At 36.6% G+C, this 22,133-nt stretch overlaps 1 protein-coding gene across 1 annotated transcript in view; it reads right to left on the minus strand.

The window, feature by feature from the left end:
* Positions 1 to 7,751: 7,751 nt before the first annotated feature.
* ASCC3 (activating signal cointegrator 1 complex subunit 3) overlaps positions 7,752 to 22,133 on the minus strand; it is a 255,756-nt gene continuing 241,374 nt past the window's right edge. Inside the window, exons 38-42 of the mRNA XM_027881455.1 lie at positions 17,117 to 17,268; positions 16,455 to 16,605; positions 10,458 to 10,664; positions 8,466 to 8,641; positions 7,752 to 8,368 (exon numbers count right to left, since the gene is read on the minus strand). Coding sequence (XP_027737256.1) covers positions 8,221 to 8,368; positions 8,466 to 8,641; positions 10,458 to 10,664; positions 16,455 to 16,605; positions 17,117 to 17,268 — 834 coding nt within the window. The 3' untranslated portion in view covers positions 7,752 to 8,220. The remainder of the gene's footprint in view (positions 8,369 to 8,465; positions 8,642 to 10,457; positions 10,665 to 16,454; positions 16,606 to 17,116; positions 17,269 to 22,133) is intronic.

Here is a 22,133-nt window from a genome sequence, read left to right on the forward strand (position 1 = left end):
AGATGCTGACACCACCCTGAGCATCTCCTACAAACTAGACAGAAAGTGAACTGAATGTCTAGTGTCAGTCTCTCTCAGAGTGTTCCTGAGAACACTAACATTGATGCAGATATTTTGGTTTCAGCATTATAAGGGAAGACCTATCATTGCACATTCTGTGACAGTTTCTCACGGAAGTTCAGATTGTATTTATATGCCAAAGGTGATGCACAACAACCCACTCTTCAGTCCTGAAAAAGTTAAACAGAAAAACAAATGCGAACCAAAACCCAACCAATCAAACAAAAAAACCAAAACACTTTCCATGCATCAATAAGTTAAAAATCATTATCTCATGACTTTTGTTTTGCAACAGTAAGATTCTGCTTAATTCAGCTCGCATAACCCAAATGTCATTTCTCCTGCTCTTAAGCACCTAAGGAGTTTGAGTGTCATTGCTTTATGTCTCATGGCTTTATGAATGGACATTATTCTAGGAGATTAGTAGGATTTATTAGTTCTTTAGGGTTGAACTAGATGAATTAATTGATTAAGTCAGTTCTTTTTACCATTACAAGTACTTGAATTTACAATTTAGTTATTTTTTTAAATGATTTAAGAGATAGTTTAAATATTAGATTGATTAATTCTAGATAATTCTAGAACAGGTAAAATCAATTAATTTCATTCAGACAGGATGACAGTTTTGCTCTCAGTTGCTTTCTCATACAGGTAACACAGTCTGTAACTCACTGAAAAATTAAGTGTTCTGCAAATTTGATGTCTAAGTGAAGTTTTTAGGGTTACAGTTGGTATTTCCTTTCTTGTGCTTCTAGCTTGAAGTATCGAGCATTTTAGGGACAAAAAAATCTGTTGTGTTAGCTGGTATCCATTCTTGTAGGTCTGGTAGGCTTATGAAATGAGACTGCAGTAATCAGATGATGAATATAGATGCAAGAAAAAACCCACACTGCTGAGCAAGTTTATTTCTATTTTCTCCAAGTTTTAATTTCATGGCCAGGCTTTTCATAAGACTGAACACGATGAAGGTGCTATTGCAGCAATCCTCAGGTGTGTCATGCTGTGAAGGTAAAACCTGGAGACTATCAACAGTGTTAGGGCAAAAGTCCTCTACTATTGCAGTCTGGCTAGTCAAGATATTGACATGTCATAAAAAAACCCCAAACAACTGCAAAACAAAAAACCCCAAACCAAACACAACAAAACCAAACCAAACCATAAAAAAACCCCAAGCAACTTTTATGAAGGATATTTATCTGTTGGTGACAATTTCTGTGTTTAGCTTATCAACAAGAGGCAAAAATTGTTAGCAAAAGTTTCAGAAACTTTACCTAGCTGTGATTTCTTCTTTGTTGCTGGGGAGCATTGCAGAAGATGGCACTGTAACTATATATAACTGGGGGAAAATAAAGTCCTGTGACTTGCAACCTCTGTGAATGTGTCTTGCAACCTATAAACCTTTTGCTAAGAGGTCTTTGTGAAGGCTTCTGATGCACGTGCTATTGCATGTAAATTATGGAGGCTATCTTTTCTTGAGAAGAGGAGAGCACCTGTTTTCCTTATATCCATAAGGATGAGGCTGACAGATGTCAGTGTTTGCATGTAGGAGTCAAGTAAACATATATGAGAGGCACAAAGGCAAAACTTGTACGCGACTAGATGTGTATTATGTGTGTGGATATGGCCCATAACTATTTCACTTCCATCAGTTCTGAGCATTTCATTGCCAAGAACTGAGAAATCTCCACATCCCTCAGTTCCCAGAGTAGCTCATTCCCTCTTTGAATCAAGTCACTTAGAATTAAAATCTAAAATTAGATTGGCATTTGCCTCAATCATACAGTTAACTGCGGGGCATATTTTGCACCTGTCTTATTTGCTTAAAATATTCTTGAAGTAATATTGCATCATATTTTGAGTTTAGCACAGTAGGGCCTTATGCATTTATTTGTAGACTGTACCTTGCAGGAACCTAATCATGGAGCAGGACTTCCTCTTTGCTATGTTTCCTATAAACAGAGAATGAAATTCCCTCAAAGGTTCTATCCCAGAATGCTTAGTCCAAGTCCAACATGGGAGACTGTGAGCAGGGGAGTAGGGCTGGCGTGGGACAGGGCAGAACCATGCCAAACTGGTGTAAACTGGTAAATAGTCACTTAATCTCTCTTGGTACAGAGTTGGCCAGTTTTATGTTGTGTTTTAGATAGGGCAAAAAAGCAAAAAAATAAAGGGGGGATTAATCTTGTTATGAAGGGGCCTTTTAATGGAGGTGACAGAAGACAGAGTCCTCTGGATGTTTTTTCCAGCTCTGCCTTTAGACATTGCCAGCATTTGAGACAATAAAATTAGGCTTAATTGCAGAATCTCCACAGCTACAAAGATGACAGTTTATCAGAACTTGATCTTACTGTGCTACCACAACCCATAATTAGTTCCTAATTAGTTGGATTTGCTGAAAAATACATAATGGGAACTCACCATGTGTTATTGGCATCTGAAACAATTTCATCCTGTTAGCTAGAAGAAAGTACTGCTGCCAAGAACGTAAGCCTAATTTTCCCACATTAGCGCTGCCTGATAGAAACTGAGTTACTTCCAATCCAAGGTGCAAATTTGCTACTCTGTGAAGAATGCTGTTTATCACATTTTATGTAGAGATTTAGAGTGTAGTTAGAAAAAGATGGTGATATTTCTAGAGTCCCTTTTCTACCACTGTTCTTGCCAGTAGTTAATAGCATAAAGTTTTATAACTATTTAAAAACTTTATAAATAAATTTTATAACTATTTGTACATGTATCACATTATTGAGAGCGTGATTTTTCAAAAATGCCCAATTCACCTCTGCTATCATTACAATTAGTGGACATCTTATTGTTTGGAATGATAATATTCATCTCAGAACACTTTTCATTCTTTATTTCATGGTTTTTCTATATGAACAATAGCCAATGTCTGTATTTAATTTCTTTTCCCTCTATGTCCTCATTTCTGTTGTAAAGTCTCGATTTAGGCACCCCTACCTTCCTGAGTGGTCATGTGATATTTTCAGTGAGATCTCCATCTTGTCTTCTCATCTGTGTGATCTTTGTCATGTATGGATCTTCTGCAAGGAAAGATCCAAGCCTTCTATTTCAGGTACATGTTTTTATTGAGAGTCTTGATAGGACAAGACTAAGCTGCAGGAAAAAGCAGCAGTGAAGCCTAATGCATAGGCTTAGTGAAGCTTTAATGCTCCTTCTTTCTGAGGAGACATGAGCAGAGAAGGTGGTTGCGATTTTCTAGGGTTAGGGATGCTGAAGAGAGACTTTGAGAATCCTGGATTCAAATCCTGTTGGATGCAGTATGGAGCTCATTAGAAGATCTAAGTACAAGATATATTGTAAGCATATTTAATTACAAGATAGTCTAATCACTGTGGAGAATTGTTTACTATAAATCTAATCCCTTTTGTCTAGATAGGAATTATATTATCTGTAGGAATTATTTATGAAGAGACTCATTTAGTCCAAGCAGTATGATTATTTTCCAGAGAATAATATTCTTCTTATAATATAGAAGTTCACTGCATGAAAGCAGCTTAACCTCTTACTGCTACCAATGCATGACAGTAGCAACAAAGTCAGTTTGTTCATTCATGAGCTTTTGCAAATCACGTCAGAAAAATGTGCATCAAAATTTCTGTGGACATAAGTCTTGGCACCACCTGCTGAAGTGCAGTGTGCTCTGAGAAGACTTGATTTTAAATAGATAGGTGGGAATCCAACACAGCTGATAGAAGAGGCATAGTAAGTAAAAATGGGAGTAACCACTAGCAGCAGCAGCCCTACTAGCCTTTCTGTAGGTCTATCTGTCTGGGCATCCTATTCTGACATCCAAACCTTTTGTCAGAAAGTATTTTTCATTAAGCAGGAGAATTCTCCCTTCTCATAAAATTGGCTGGAAGAGAGAGTTTTGAAAACTTATGGTTCTCCTGACTTACAAAATAGCATGGGCTTGATTAGTTAATTAAGACTGAGTATCTAAGTATCCACCTCATGATAATCACCCCCATGATGGGGGGACAATAGAAGTGACACATGACCTATGAAAGACTTCCTGTCTTTTGGAGTGGCAGCTGGAATTTCTTTGGTTATTTTAAATTTCATTAGATGCAGTTAAGAAACTGAACTGCATACTTATGACTAAACAGGTGATAGAGTAAGCAGCTAAATCAAGGCCAAAATGTGCAGTTTAGCTGGAGACCTTCAGGTTGTGGAACAAACATATATGGTTTGCTTGTATTGCCTTACTTTGCCCTATTTAGTTCTTACTACATAGGCTACAATAGTGTATATACCACAACACAGAAAGATGAGCTCAAGTAATTCCATGATAATTTACTGCCACTAATACAGATAATGTCTCTGAACAGGTGATATTGTATGTTTTAAAGGCAGTGGAAGGAGCTAAAGGGAAGTCTACCCTAAATGTGAGGAGTGGAGGGAGGGAAAGACAGTGATGATTCAACACCTATCATTAGTAAATAAGCCTCTTCACATAGAAGTGATGCTTGTCTGACTAGTACATCAAACCATCTTAAAAATACCACAGTCTCTTTTTCTTGAGGGAGGAAGACACGAATTTGGACTCAGGCTGTGATGAGCAGGGGCAGATGCACATGGGATGTTTTCTTTTTTTTAGGAATACCCCCAGAACTAGGAAATTGGAATCGTATAACTTACCTTTCTCTAAATGCAGCCTATTCTGTGAATGTTCAAATCTTATACTAGCTCCAGGGTGAAGATTTATAAGAGACTTCCTAAAGTTTTCTTCAGGATGACCATCTGGAGGTGGCCTCTAGAAGCAAACTGATGATAAGGAAGGGGAATTTTGGCTCAGCAGCAAAACCCCTTGAATTCATCTGGGTGAAACCAGGGCCTCCAAAGGTTCAATTTACAACAGAAAAAGACCTGCAGTAGTGAGGATGGCTTCACGGTGCCCCCAAGACATTCAGTACCTGGATTAGAACTGATATATTAAGTAAGGTTCTAACCAACAGATTGTGTTGTAAGAGCTCCTTCAGAAGAGATGAGGGATGGTGGTACATACCCGAACCTACTCCAGCTCCTGCTGAACTGCTGTGATGCTATCATTGGATTAGGACAGGGTATGATGGGAAAGGATGAAATTATGAAATCAAAGAGGCAGACTTCAATATACAGGATGTGCCTGTTTTTTGTTGTTCTTTCCAAGTTTTGGAAGAAATACCATCCATACCTGAGCAGGTGTGCACTAACTGCGCTCCTAGAAAGGGGAGGGGGGAATAAAAATAAAAACTTGCTTGCAATTGCAATGAGCATTAAAATTATCTGTATAAGCTGTTACTTTGCTCATTTATCCATAATGGTGATAATTACATCAATGAAGTATTTATATCCTTTTTTTAACATTTATTTATTCCATGTTAGGTTTTCATACTTTTGTTAGACAGCTATTCACCATGAGGTATCACTGGATTGAACATATTCATTGTTCCTTCTTAGCAGCTGTTTCAAATGTATCAGAATTCTTTCTCTTGGATTTTTCAGCTAAATACTGATTCTAATCAATTTGCTTAAATTCATTCTATATTACTTCAGACTTTGTCTTCATGAATACAATACTTTTAAAAGGGAAAAAAGTTTCAAATATGTTATTTAGAAATTTCATCAAACTATTTCTAAAACCAATATGCTAGGAAATACAGTATTTCCAAACCAAAGTACAAATGGTACAAATGACATTACAGAAACTCTTTAATTGATTAATACAGAATACTATAAGCTATTGTCTGCTACTCTGCAGTTGGACTGTTCTGTGATGTACATTTATAAAGCAACAAGAGCTAGCGTCACTATGTTGGTATGTTGTTTGACTGTGGCATAGTTCTTTTTCCTAATTAATTAAAATTGTTGAGGGACAATACATTTCTTCAGCCAAGAATTTTTCCAAAGAAAGGACTTAATTTCTGTGAAAATTTACTTATGGACTACATGAAACAAGTCTCTTAAAAATGGACTAAGAAACTGTGTGAATAACCAAACTACTGCCTACCAATTTAAAAAGTCAGTTTGCTCTGTGACACAATACCATATTATATTGATAAAGTCTAAATGGCAAAGGTGGCAATTGTATCATCTAGCCAGCTGTAAATATAGTCACAACTTCTTCTGTTACTGTCCCACTTTCTTAGGCACATTTCTACAGGTAATATATTACCTCTAATACTAAAATATTTTTCACCACCAGGTGATGAAAACACTCGGCTACATAACTGATTACCTTAAAATGCTTCTCATGATTTAGAGGTGCTGGATATAATGAAATGAATTAATGGTTAACTACTGACACCTTGAAATCAGCCAGCCTTCTACTTGCTGCAGTGTGGTGTTGCCAGCAGGTCAAGAGAGGTGATCGGCACTGGTGATGCCACACTAGTGGAGCACTGTGTCTGGTTTGGGGGAGAGGCATGAACATGCTGGAGAGAGTCCAGCAAAGGACCACAAAAAAGATGATGAAGGGACTGGGGCATCTCTCATGTAAGGAAAGGCTGAGAGAGCTGGCACTGTTCAGCCTGGAGAAGGCTCAGGGGAATCTTTTCAATGGATATCTGATTGGAAGATGTTAACAAGGACAGAGCTAGGATCTTTTCAGTGGTGCCTGGTGACAAGACCAGAGACAACAGGCACACATGGAAACACAGAAGGGTCTCCCTTGAACAGCAGGAAACACTTTTTAACTGTGAGGGTGGCCAAACCCTGGCACAGGTTGTCCAGGAAGGTGGTGGAGTCTCCATACTTGGAGATGTGGTCCTGGGCAACCAGCCCTGCTTGAGGAGAGAGGTTAGACCAGACCATCTCTAGAGGTCCCTCCCAAACTCAGACATCTGTGATTCTATGTGGGTGCAGCATCACCAGTGTATTTTTTTCCTGTGTAGCTTCCAGGCAACAACTCTGCTGTATTCTTTCGTCTGGTGAAATACAACGGAAATGACAGCCAAATGAACCCTCAGTGAGGTAATCCTTATCAGCTCAATGAAAAGCTGAGCAAATGCAGCAATTAGTAATACTCAGTTTAAGGTCTAGTCTATCGGAACAAAGATGCATTGATGTAAGTTGCCTCCAAGTGCTTGGTCAGCATCTTAAATCCTCTTAAGGTTGAGGACTGGCCTCAGTATGTGTAGACTCATCACTTTTGTTGGGTAGGAGACAGATGCTACTACCTTCTCCCTTCAGATTTATGTCTTGCAGGTACTATCACTGAGCTTGGCACCTCTTAGGCAGTACCTATTATTGCCTGGCAGAACTCTTAAAGCCACCTGTTGCAAACCCTATTTTTGAAGCCTTGCACTCTCTTTTTTGTAGAACACAGTCACCAACTTTATCACTGAGCCCAAGAACAGGACTCCCAATTTTAAAATTCAGGAAAAACCACTAAGGAAATTGTAAGTCTGTAACATATGTGTGTGTGTGTGTGTGTGTGTGTGTGTATGTATGTACATAATTGTAAAAGGTAAACTGTAATTATTATCCAGTTATATAAATTACTTCATTGCTACACTGGAAATACGTTAATACTACTTAGCTTGCTTTTATAACCCCATTTACTGCTTATATAATTAATATAAATATGTGAAAATTTCCTTTAGATTATCATCTTCAAAATTTACTATGCATAGGAGGACTTTGTTACTATATCTCTCATATTTTGCACATAAAAATGCAATACAAAATGTTCTTATGCACATATTTTTATTAAAACTGAAATATAACACATCCATCAATATTTTCAGCAGTTCTTAGATCAAATTTTGCATTTTTCCCTATAAATTAAAAAAGATGACTATTTAAATGCCATTAATACACAGGCTATAGAACACTTTTCAAAGTGAAGATGATAGCCCTGAATTTGCATAAATGACATTATCGTTCAGTCTTTTATTTTGATGTGTTAAAATTCAGTTAACAAAATGACTTCCCAAAGAAGAGAGATGATACAAGAAAAGACAAGTCTTCTTAAAGGAGTAAGGCCACTGTGGCTAACTCTGTGTCATCAGAGTCAATACAGTAGTCACTTTCAATTTCCTAGTTGTCTTGAGGTTTGAAGTTGGTTCCACTAAGGCAAATGCATTTTTGGATGTCGCAGAATGACCAGATGTCTTAGTTCTTTCGACTGACTGGGCTTTTGACTGACAGATGGCCTTACTTCAGAGCCAGGTGACTCATGGCATCAGACACCTCCGTAGTGACTTGTGCTGAAGTACTTGCTGGCACAATCTTCAGGTAAATGTCGTACTGCTGGTCCACGCCAAGGTAACTGTCACTCATGACATACAGTGTGTAGATACACCTAAAATGTAAAAGCAGAATTGTTACTTTGAAAATTAGGTCCTGACTACTTGGAAAAGATAGTAATTAAGAGAACTTAATTTGTAAATTTGTCATACTTTCCAGGAGTTTCTGGAGTATAAAAAGCAACAGAAACAGTGTTTCGATTTCTGACATATCCAGTTCTTTTCAGGGCGATGAGTTCTTTTTTATCGACTTCTCCCAGTATCAAAAACCATCCTTCATCCTTAACTTTGGGGAATCGAGGAGCAACTGCTTTACTGTCCTGCTTTCCCTGTTGGGGAAAAGAAACAGCTTAGGAAAACTAGAAATCACCTTTTCAAAATGCCATTCTTCCTTGAAGGAAAAACATGTTGAAAACACATTGTTATGAATTGTTATGTAGGATTATAATTTTGCCAGACTAAAATATTGTTGTTATTTCTTTCTAGATGAAGGGTTTAAAAAAAAAAAGAAAAATCATAGTCCACAGATAAAAATCGAGACTATGAGATACAATTCCACTTATTTTGTAAACCACTAAAACTTGAGTGGAAATTGGGCTCCCTTTCTGTAATTTAATCTAATAGATTTTGAATGCTATTTTCTGCAGAAGGGTTAATTGTAAACCTAGTGTCTTTATTTAAAGCTAAACAATATTAGCCAAGGTTAATACAAAGACAAAAATAGCACAAGAAGAATTTATCTGAGGTTGATATAGCAAAAGGAAAGATTGTTTCAGTTATTCTTTAAGACAGTGACTTTACTGCTGGAAGCTGAAGACAGAATGATGCACACTCAATCAGCATTCATTTTGTGTTTTGTAGAGGGAAAGGTTTTACTGAAGATTTATACAGAAGAAAAAGCACCACCACAGCAATGAAGCTTTAGAAACAGTTTGATCCAGCTGTTTCTTACAAAAGAGGGATCAAATTCTAGGAGAGGTTATAAAACAGTGATCACTGAATGAAATGCTTCTGCTCCTTTCTTTTCCATGGCTTCTGGTTAGGAAAAGTCTCTGTTGGTAACTGGCACAGCAAATAGAATGATGTATGGATGAGCTTTGACTCTTTGTCCTTCCTAAAATAAGACAGTTTCCCCTTGCAGTTACAGTGAACCTGCTGCAGTCAGGACAAGAAGTCTTTGGGGAAAGAAGAATACTTTTCAAATATAATTCTTAACTAATGTAAGATAACTTCAGGATTTTCAACAAAACATATATATCTCCATTACTATTTTTATGAAAATGAAATTGCCTGAAGAGTCTCAGAAGTAACATCTAAAACTGTTCTCCGCTTGTACCTTGAGCTCTTCTTCATACCTTAACAAAAATGCTGGTAACTATAATTCTTAATTGTTTGAAATGTTAGAGAAATTAATTAGCAAAATTATAATCATGGTGGTCTATATGCCAGTCATGGTATGTAAACGACAGAAAAATGACAGCTACAGTGCCAGCAGTGCCCAATGTGAATGCAGGAGGCACGGTCTAACTCTTCCAAGAGCTGACAAGCAGGTACAGCGAGTTACTGCTGCTGGGGGCAGAGCAGGTGAAAACCTGTGCAGCTGTTGGAGTTTCTGGCTTTGCACATGAAGACTTGCTGAGGGTCCAACAAGGTGATCAGCCAAAGAGGCAATGTTTAAACTGGGAAAAGGGGTGGGACAGAAGTGTAGGTGTGAGAAAGAATTGTATGTGAAAGTTGTTCTAGGAGCTGTTCAAAAAAGCATCACGTGTAAAACATAAGGAAAACATCCTAACTTAAGGCCTGAGGATGTGTTATGAGTAGAAACATATTTATAGGTATGAGACTGGTATGCAGTTTGGAAGCACCTGGGAATATAACCGGGAAGCTTATAAACTAGTTTGAACTTTTTTCATTGACTTGAATTGGTCTAGGATTTTACCTTAAGAGCCTATTTACTATCCTATTGCAACCTGAAAAAAAAAAACTTTTGCTTCACTACTTATACAGAAAAGTCTTTGGAAGTGTTTATAACTCAAATAATACTTAAACCATAAAAACCCCTGTTATGCTGTATAAAGCTTAATTGATGTATAATAAATTTATATATAATATAAATGTATCATTGGGAAAGAAATGATAATCTACCTGATACCCCATCTGGGTTCTCTGCAGATTTATTTGGAGCACATACTCTTGATCAGCATGCAATTTGATCCATTTTTTGTCATCTCGTGTGTCTGTTGTCAAAGAAGGAACAGGTACTTCATTCTGTGGCTGAACCGGGTCATCCCAACTTCCCTTAATGCTCAGACTGACGTTTAGAATTGGCAAACGACACAAGAAATTCCAAGCCTGTGGAAAAAACAGATCCCTGCGGATTACAGAACAATCTATACAATCATTGTCACTGTAACAATAACAATTCAATGTGCAGTCTACATATTTATTCTATATTAATATTTTTTGTGTTTTAGAATGTCATATATAATTATATGACTCTCAATCATAAGTATAAAATAATTTTTATCCAATCATAAGCATAAAATACTTTTTATTAATCTCTTACGCTACTTTCTTAGCAAATAAAACAAATGTGAAACTCCTCAAGCACGTTACACATGCCTCACTAAGACTACTAATGTCTGAACACAGAAAAAATTCCTTACTGCTCCCGATTAAAGTACTTTTTTTCCCTATAAGCCACTTAAAAACTAGTATAATTAAGTTTTAAATTAAACTTCCTTAGCATAATCCATAAAGAACAAGCCACTGCAGTCCTAATTAGCAATAGGCAAACCTCAGAGAGTTCAGAGGATCAGTTCAGATAATTAACCAAAAGTTCAACTGCATATCCAAAGTTATCCCTATTTTTTTTTTTAGGTTTTCCTCATGAACTCTCCTTCTTAGCATCCTCCTGAGGAATTTTAAGTCTCAGTGGTTTCTGTTGAACTGCAACAGGTCCAACTTTCTTCTATCCTTGTGCAGAGAACTGTTAGAGAACACATCTTGCATAGCTGAATATGACACTCTCTTGACCTTAAAAAGGCATCCTGAATATGCAGCCCTAAGTATCTCTCATTTTGGTCTCTATCAGACAAGGAAAAGCATCTCTGAGAAGCTGTGACAAAAATGGAAGGGAGCAATGCAGGCTTTCATTTAGTAAAAAAGAAAATAAGCATGTTCACTCAATGAAATTTGTTAGGAAAAAGACATGGGATTGGCTGTGGAATGAAGGCAGTGATTTGTGGCCTTACTATGGCTGAAAAAGATAGATGAGGTTGACACTGAAGGAAAAAAAACCAAAAGACCAAGAACCACTCTCTGCCCTGCTGCTGTTCCCCTCCACACCCAGAACAAAACAGGAATCGGCATATATGAAAAGCTAGAGGGTGGGAAATAGAAGAAGGAAAGAAGAATATCAATCTTGGTACAGAGCCATCAGATGCCAAAATGGGAACTTGTGGGAATGAAGAGGGTAGGCATTGTCGCATACTATCATGGAACAGAAATGTTTTATATGGAAAAACGCTAAAGCATATTTTAGTTTTTAAGTATTGGTTTGATCACCTTGTGTTTCAACAAAATGTATTTTCATTTAGATTGTGCTTGATGTGTCTGATTACTTTTTCTGTGCGGGAAGGCCTAGAGCCCTAATAAAAGCACAGTTTGCTTCTTGCAGACATCATTGCCATGAGTCACGCTAACAATTATAGTATATGTCAATACACAATAAGGGATACAGCAGACAGGGTGAGCCAACCTAAGGTTGCACTGCCGTGGTGCTGTCCCTGTCTCCAGCGTCTCCCCCACCAGCTAGCTGTCCCCTTTCCATCACTGGTACGTTGGCATTACTGTGCTGGGATTGTGCACCGAGATGGATCATCTTGCTAATCATTTTGGTGACAGCGTGAACTTACATCCGTGTAAAGCCGATTGTGGAAGCATATTCTCTAATCCTGTGACTCTGAATAAGCATGAACCTCCAGTGCCACTGAGAGAAGTGGTCCAGCCTCCTCCCCTGCTGGGCACAAGCATTCACGTCGCCACTTGGCTACAGGCCATTTTGACTGTCAGCGAGAGAGGTTGGTATGATCCCTCCTCCTCCCCTGTCCCCAGATGCTCATTCCCACCTCCTCGCCCCAACCAAACACAGCGTTTGTGCAGCTGTGCGATGAGCTGGGTCAGGGGAGGTGAAAACGGCACGGGGAGGGCAGGACTGCCTATTTAGGCTGCAGCACAGGCTTATTTGGATTAAAATGGCTGCATTATCAGAGCCCGGCTGAACTAAATGAGAAAACTGATTTAAGCTAAAAACTAATCTCTCTTTCTCTCTTTCCTCTTCCGTGAGCTGCATGAACAGCTGTGTCTGTTCAATGGAGAAGGTGAGGAGGGCCAGCTGTGAATGCTCAGGAACTGCAGTGCAAAAGCAGGGGACGTGGATGAATTGCACTGGTATTCTTAAGGCGTCTGAGCTGAGAAAGGACAGGAAAATTGTAACAGAAACTAAACAGCTAGAACTTTACGTGAAAATATATCCCTCTCTGTCCCAGTTCTGAAATGAAAAGGGGAAAAAAAGGCAGCACTTTGAAGAAGGATTTAAAAACACACTGACATTCTTAATGAGTTAATTATTGCCAGGACTTTGATACATTTAACAAAAGACTACTAAAACCAGTTCCAGATCACACTGGATGACAACTTGAGTAGTTCCATCTCAACTGGGAAATGATTTTATGTTTAATGTAAAGGTTTTTAAGAAGAACCTTACTGTAGAAACTCTACAGAGCTACTCTGGGAGAGTCTCTGTGGATCTAAGTAGTTTACTTCTGCTGTGCTCAGGAGAGGCATCCTAATATATACCAATCTTTGGTCATACTTTAGACATCATTTAACTTGAAAAATTTTACGTGTACTCTCTAAGATGACAAGAACAGTGACAAATATGTTAGAACAAAGTTTAATTTCAGCAGAGATCACAATGTATTAACTCCTTTAGTAGAATTACCTGTAACCTTCCCCACAGTTTGGTGAAGACTGTGATTTGGGTTGGTTTATACCATACAACCCAACCATATACCATTTCTCAAAGGCTGTCATGCCCTCATGTAGCTTTCACAATGCAAACAAATCGAAGTAACTCTGAGTAACTTTCTAATTAGATAAGAAAGCAGATGTAATATGTAATCCGGTCATTAACAGTTGGATTTGATGACGTTAAAGGTCTTTTCCAACCTAAAGGATTCTATGATTCCTTGATTTTACAGGCCTTGTGTACTTGAAACTTAAAGGCCAAGTTAGAACTGCTTGATCATTGATACAGTATGAACAGCAGGCTGTCTTTTGATCATCCATGCAATGTGGAGTAATGAAGAAATGCTTTTCTCACCAAGGAAAAAAGTCAAGTAGTAGCAGCTGAAAATGAAAAGAACATAGCAACACAAATACTTCCAGAGTAAAAGTAGATAATACTACAGTACAGATAATATTTATTTACATTATTGAAGTTTATTTGTTCTCTTTTGATAATGTCAACATCAACTTAATATTTTAAAAGGTGCCTAGTGTCTAAGTGACTTAGAAAATGGAAAAGATTTGTAAAAGATATATGATTCAGAATGAATCACTGAAAAAAACATAGAGCTTTGACCAAAGATTGGGGTTAGTCTAAATAGTTTTTGAATTTAGGCTGCCAGCTTTTAAAGCCCAGCTGACTTTCAATGAGGTTTAGAATTATAACACTAACCTTTGGAAAACTAAACTCAGGCTCCCATGTTACTTAGTTATTTTTTGGCAATTTTACTGGGGTTTTTTTTGCTGTATAGGAGAACAAAAGCACATATTACCTCCTTTTAAATATGTCAACAGGCCCAATATGTGCATGTACATATATACTATATGTTTACCTACCAAGCCCATACATAGATTTAAATCATAATCACATAAGAAATTCTTCATGAACCTTTGGCAGCATGATTAGTATTTCTGCCAATAATCTGTCTCCCCAGGACCTAGCCTAATATTCCAAATCCATGAGCAGCTTCAAGAGTGCTATTTAAAAATTAATTATCAATGTGCTTAAAAGGCATTTTCTTCTTTCCAAATGTGAATTTTTTTCCTTTTCCTGTCTGCCTGCAATTTATGTAAAGCTCAAGCAGTTCTCACCAGTTTCCTGATAGTAACGGGTTTAAGATATGGGTTCACTATACTTTCAGTGAGAAGTAAAGGATTTGTTAGGAAAAGAATGATTTGGGCAATTTAGTGGCATACTTACCACTTTATCTGACACTGTTCATGTCTGGAGCCAGAAGGCTGGGCTTAAACTCTGTACTCTGATAATTCTCTCTTTATAGAAAGAATATACAGATGCATTCACTATTAAAGAATTCTTTTCTCTGTTTTTCTCTCCCTGCCTATGTGAGTGCTGAAAGACTTTACATATGAAGACACTCAACAGGCAGTCTCAAAATGAATTTTAATTCTGTGCAAGTTACTACAAAAGTTTTTTTTCCCTGAAAAAAATACAACGTATTATATAAAGGTTTTCATATTTGTAATGACATACACAATATAGTCATGGCTTTGCTATTCCCAATACGGCAATTCCCAGCTAATGGAAATAAAATTTTCTTCTTGTGTGATGCCAAGACACTATGTTTTTCCCTCTTACATGCATCTGTATTTACAAACATAGACATATAGAGGCATAGAGTCATTCAGAGTGTGAATGTACACACCACATACACACAACCTATTTTTGAAGAAACTGCTAAGACATTTCAATACCAGCCAAACATATTTATCTGAGGATTAATCTTCATCTATTGAATCAGACGAGAACACTGCCATGCATACAATTATTTAATTAGCAGCCAAATCCTCTGCCAGTCAGCAGCCGTTCCAGGCATACTGATGGGGCAGTAGATGCAAATCTCACAGTAGTACTGCTTTTTCTCATTACTACTGCAATTAGCACTTAAATTGATGCTTTAAACATACTAATTTCTGGAATAATTCAGGATTTGTATGTTACCTGGGATCGCCTCACTGCAGAGACGACACCAGATTGCTACGCAAATTGAAGCACTTTTGAGCCAAATAACCATCATCATATCAGACAGAACCAATTTGCATTTGCTTTTAAAGATAACAGAATGTCAATTTATGCAAATAAATTAAGTAAGTTTACTTCTGAGTTCTCCCTGAACTAATTATAACAATGTTCTAATTTTTTATCACATCTAAAAGTTGGACTGAAATCAATGTGTATTATGTTAGAAATCTGTTGTTAAAGGAAGCCTTTTTTTGATGTCAATATATTTTCTTAATTCAAAATTTTGATGTTAATTTGGTTACAAATGCAGATGTCTGTTATAGACATTTAAGTACTTTTCTTCTTGTTTGCATACCAGTAAAAGTTTTAACTGAAGCTGAACAGTCAAACACAGGACATATTTCTGTCTTTTTAAATATTCAAATAAAAAAACATTTGAAGTATCGCTTTTGAAGTTTTCATCTTTCATACATTTATTTCAAATCAATAGGTTTAGCATGTGATGAATGCTATGGAACACACCTGTCCTTTGCTGGGGATGGTTTGAAAATCAAACTGAAAATAAGACTCTAGCAGCCTCAACATTTTGTAATAGTATTTTTCTCTCTTCCCTATGAAGTGTGAAATTTTCATTGCCTTTTTCTGTTTAAAATAGAAAATGAGAGCTGGATCTTTTACTAAGAGTATTCTCAGAAAAAAATGGTGTTTGACAGACCACTTCAGAAACCAGCTACGATGACATTTGGAATGCATGTATTCCTAGTGCAGAGCTGGCTATGAAAAGGTGGATAACACTCAGCAGATTGAATGACCTAGAGAAGCATCTCTGGAGCAGAGAGATGTCATAATATTAGCCATAAACCAGACTCTGTTACTGGTTAGCAGGGAATAAATGAGAAAAATATTAAAAAAACAGGCAGAGAAGAACCTTTGTAAAGCTAGCAGTACCTTGAAATTAGAGCAATGATATGTTGCACTTCAGACGGAACATCATGTGATATTTACTGAAGGGAAGTAGAGAAAATATTTCTTTTCCTAAGTACTCTTCCTTTCCAATCACATTGATAATAATCATGAACAGAAAGTGTTACCTGTGAAATGTGCGCTGTTTGCAACTCACTGTCCAGAATGGAAGCAAAAACATTCTCTTTTCCTTCACAGGCAGCCATTAGTTCGGGAAGACACTCGATAGGTCCTTGGTAACCTCCATGCACACTCTTCCTTTGGCCTTGGCTCCACTTCCTGATACAGACAGAAAAACATATGCCCAGGGAGGGAAAGCAAACATTTGTATTCAGTTGTTTTGGTGGTAAAACTCAGTACTGGTTTCTGTTATTAAAGGCTGGTCATTTATTTTTGGTTACCATTAATTACTGCATCATCTAGGCATTTATAGACCTTAGCATTATCTATGATGGTAAGATGGATACTAATGTAGTTTTATAATGGATTAAAATAAAGAGATAATTAACATACAGAGTTAGATTTGTTAGGACTTGGAACCTCTCCAGTGATCTCTTGTTAATTTGTCTGGAATCACGGTTCTCAAAATAATCTGTGGGGGTTAATTAATCAATGAATATTGAAAACAGAAACAGAAAATCCATTTGGGAAAGCATCACTGTGAAAGGCAGAGTTCTGCTTCTGATTCATTAATGAACATTCTCAGGCACAACAATGACATTCAAACACAATCAGCAGTTGGAAGTGGAAAGAAATTGCAAAACTGTTAATGCTTAAAAGAATTACATACCGAAAAAGGTAAAGATGTTGTAGCTCTATATTGGGCAAAGTAAGCAGGGAAGAGTCATGTATCCATCTACCCTGAACCACCATCTGCACCAGATTGGTTATATTCAGAGCAGTCACCAGCCAGCCATGGTGTGCTGCAACATCCAGCATTGCCTAAGCAAAGGAGACATATATTACCAAAAAAAAAAAAAAATGTACTCCTTTAACATAGGAGTTTACTTCTACCTCTATTGATGGCAGTAGACATCTTTTGAATTAGCCTTGAAAAAAGATGAGTTAAATCCTGTATCATCACCAACAACTCTTATTCTTGAAAAGGTAATTTACACCATGTTTTTGGGCTGAGAACAGAAGGCAGTACCTATTCCTTACAAATAACTGCTCTTTTACATAAACCAACACATAATGAACAGAATAAATCTCAACATTAACTGTAACAAAAGTAGTTACAATTAACTGCAGTATTTGTTTACATTCTGACATGACAGCTTTCCAGAATTACATAATTATTCAAAAATCCTTGAACTATTTAGGAACACTACCAATATATTCACATTTGTTCAAAAATTAATACTAGTCATTTACCATTAGCAGTTATTCCCATTTGAACTTAAGGACTTAAAACAATTTCTTGAATTGGACTCAATAAAACCACTAAAATTTAGCTTAATGAGCATTTTTGAGGTTCTGTTCAGCATTGACACCTAACTTGAACTCTTGAAGAAAGCTTATTAAATGGCTTGAGAATGTCTTGAGAATGAGGCATATACTTTCCCAAAGCACACAAACAAAGAAAAAAACCCCTATTCACCTATACATCAGACTTCAAGGTGTTAACAATCATCCTGCCTTCCATGTCTCATGAGTTTCTGTTCCACTTCTGTGTTCCATGTTTTGGCCTTACAGATAAAAGGTATACTATAAATAACAATAGCATAAAGATCTAAAGCTAATTCATTATGGATTTTGCATTGTGAATGTCTCTATGGGCATGAAAAAATTGCTGTGCGTGCTTTTTTTCTTGACTGGACTTAAATTCTGTTTTGTTAGTTTGAAAGGGAATTTAGGAATTCTTCCAAAGGAAAATGGATCAAACATCAACCTGTGGTTTCAATATTTTATTTTTCTTTAATAGCAAATGCAGTTATTTGCATATATGGTATACTTTTAACCCTGTCTAGAGTACACTGAAAGAATTATTATGACTTACAGAAGGATTTCAGTTGGTGAAGAAAATGATGCTATAATATGTCAGTTGTCTTGATTATTTTGTTGTTCAATACCATGACAATCACAATAAAGTGTGGGTTTTCATATTACAACACTAACTCAGTAGAAATTCATGTATTTAAAAGTAGTTTGCCATGTAGGAAATTTGGAGTTTGATTAAACTTTTTTTTTAAAGAAAACAAGGAAAGAACTTGTATATTGAATGGTTTCAAGACTTCAAATACTGTCTTGGTGTTAGGAGAGTTTAGTTTGATTTTAGGACTAGGCTTCAGATGTTTCCATGGTTTTTTCTTGTAAACACAAATGATATTGTTTGATACTTACTTAGACAGCAGATACCTGCATCATTTCAACTTATTTCTAGCCACTAGTGTAATGAGGAGAAGCTGTCTATGTAGGTCTTTACATTTAATCAAATGTTTTACAGACAAACAAAAGGCAGCATTTACTTAAGGCAAACTAAACAGTGAAATCTTCTTTAAACAAAGGAACTGTTTACACACGCAGAGCTATTTCAATTAGATTACACTGATTCTAGAGAAATACTGACTTTAAAGACACAAGTTAGTTTCACTCCTGGCCAGTCACACAGTTTATTTTAGCAGTTTACAATGCAATTTCAACAGTTTTTTTTTTTTTTTTTTCCAGATAAGGGTGATAAGATCAGTGACACTTTGAAAAAATATTTAAAGTGTTACCTTGTATTACTCAAATGTTGTCTCATTTCTCACAAATTGTGGATAAAGCGCCTTTCAGCTAATTTAGATCTAGATTTAACCTTAGTCCTTTTTTTTGGAGGAAGAGTCACAGTACCCTGAAACCCTCTAAAATAACATTCCTAGTGACCCTAGAACTAGTACCTCACAACACTGCCTTACTGGTTTTCTTTTTTCTGTCTTTTCACTTGCCTTGCGCCAAGGTGATTTTTCAGGTAAGGTTATTTTTACCAAATAGAAAACAAAATTACACTAGAAATCACATTTGAAAGGAGCAGCTTCATGACCTGTAGATTTCTGTGTTGGTTCACATGATTTTCAGTCAGGTAAGAGGTGAATTGTTCTCAGCACGTATCAGACTGAAGTCCATCTTTTAAACTTACAAGGTCAGTTGCTCTTTACCTGCTTCCACATTTTAAAATACACTGAAGACTACCCATACAGTACAATCTGTGTCTCTGAATGTATTGCTGAGACAGTGTCTCCTGTACTTTGCTACCTGAGCTTTGTTCTTTCTTTTCTGCTATTCTGATGCAGCCTGAAACATCATGTTCCTCAGTCATGAGACTGCTGTATATATATGAAGAGTAATGGGTGCACAGATATCCTGCATTTCCCATAAGCAACGAGAAGTTGTATTTTTAGTCGGCACGAAGCAGTGGTATTTCATAAAATGCTTCTGAAGATACGTGCATAATGTTGTTATCAGTTTCTTTTTTTTTTTTTTTTTAAATCCATCCCTCTCCCCCCCCCCCCCTTAAAAGAGGTTTGAAAAGGGGTAAGGAAGAGAGAAGATGTAAGAGAAAGATAAATCTAAAACAAGCTATACACTGAAATTAACTGGAGGATCCTTTCACATAGAAAATCTCCTAGAAATTGATAGAGGCCTACAGATAGATATCCCGTAGGGAGTAAGGAAAGCCTGTATGTGTGAGACTCTGTGTTCCACATTGTTAAAATGAAACCACATGGCAAATCCTCTTTTCCTCCTTATTTTCTGCTTCTTCACCCATAGAATTTATTCACAGCATCACACACACATGTGAAATCCAAGACAGTGACATTGTGAAAAAGTCAGAACAATGGTAAAGTTGGCTTGTTTCATCTGCTGCCTTGGAAACCCACACACGTTTCATTTTCCACCGAGTGTAAAACACACAGATGCTTGATACTTTAAAGGTTACTGAAATTCCTATAAATAATCAAGGTAACAAATTGAGTTATTCCCCTATTTCCAAATGTAAATGTAAGCTACTAAACAAAGATATAATATAGAAGACAAAAAATTTAAGTATTTAATACTTATTTTATCTGATGAATAACATATTTAGTCCCTCTGGTTTATCCAGTTGCAACCTGTTTGGTTTGTTGTTGTTATTTTTAAGTACAAACCAGTATAATTTTATAAAAATTAGTGGCTTCTTTAACTCTTACTTTGCAAAGAAGAAGAAAATTTCTAAATATCTTATAGTTGATACTATTGGAACAGATTAAGAGTACTATTCTAAACTGAGAAATGGCAGAAATTGGTTATCTGCTCTTCTAGCTTCAGAATTTTAAACCAACAAAAGATAATTTCATCACAGAGAAAAAATTAAGAGAAGAGGACAGTCAGTTCAAGAAATGAAACAGCAACGCAGCAAAAGATGCTTTTAATAACAGAAAAAAACCCATAAATATATTTTTTGGTAAATCAACAAATTGAAAAGCAAAAAAACCCCAAAGTCCACTACTTTTTAACCTAAAGTAGAAACAATGGTGTAAATAGATAGAGTCAAGGGAAGTATTGCTCATTAGAATGGAGAATAGGTTTACCATCATCTTATTTGGGGCTCCTTCTGCATTTAGGAGAATAACAGCAGAGGTCTGTACTCAGATGAGGTTTCATGAAAGATTCAGGCAAAAGCTTTCAAGCTTTACTTGGACAACTACACAGTAATAATAGCAATTAGTGACACCTCCTTTACATTTTGTCTGTCACTATCAAAAATAACTTGGCTTTTACTAACATGGGAAGCAAACCTATTAACTATGACAGGGGTAGGAAAAAAATGCCGATGCTTAACAACTGATCGATGTAGATATACCTGTCAGATATGGCAAAAATTCTTATTCTGATGATATTCAGAACTGAATGTCAAAATGTTTGGATCAAAATCTTCCTACTGCTTTCATCATTCCAGGAGTGCATTAAGATGAAACCCTCAGCATCTATGATCAGGTTTTCATCTTCTTATTTTCAGGAGCAGCAGTTGGTTATCCTTAAACACTGAATGATTTTTACCTGATCAAACTGTACCTTTCCGGTCCAACATGAAGCTGAGATTTGACAGTCTGTTTCTTTCTAGACAAAGTTACTACTGATGCTTGGAATTTAAATTATGTTTTATAACTTCCTAGCTTGAGGGAAAGCAAAAATGGAGGCAGGATGTGGGAGATGTGGGCATGTGGCACATGCACTGATAGCAAAACACACCGACAACAAAACACTGATTTTCTCTGGTGTTTTTAAGCACTCTGAATATGTGCTCAAAATAACAGATACTGCTCCATAATGAACTTATGCCACCCATTCACCCCCCCCCCCTTTTTTTGTCTAGCAACCAAAACATCCTGATTGCAAAATCCTTTATTTTAGAAAATTTTTTGTGAAGTTTTAACACTGCTTTTGGTATTACTTTCACATCCTTCATTTGAAAGTCAGATACACTGGATCACTCTTGTACGACTGGGTAGGTGGCAGGGGACCAGAGACTGTACAACTAGCAGAATTTCTGATCTACTCAAATGACTTAAATAGCTTTTTCCTTTACAGTAAGTTATTGAAGTGTTAGAATGAAACAGCTTGCATCTTATTAACAGAGACTGCATACTGCTTTGAATAATTTCTTCTGTTTGAAGTCACCTGTCATATAACTCTGAATATACTAAGCATGTCTACTTAAATCCTGGAAATATAAGTTTACTGTAAACATTGTAAATATGAATGCTAATATTTTGTGGATAAATTATATTTAAGGGAAGTGTCAATGAAGCTACAATGATAACTGCTCTGGATACAGCTAAAGAAAT

The sequence above is a fragment of the Empidonax traillii genome, unplaced genomic scaffold, assembly GCF_003031625.1.
Source record: "Empidonax traillii isolate 1590-97213 ecotype Southwest subspecies unplaced genomic scaffold, ASM303162v1 scaffold89:size1181294, whole genome shotgun sequence".
NCBI lineage: Eukaryota > Metazoa > Chordata > Aves > Passeriformes > Tyrannidae > Empidonax > Empidonax traillii.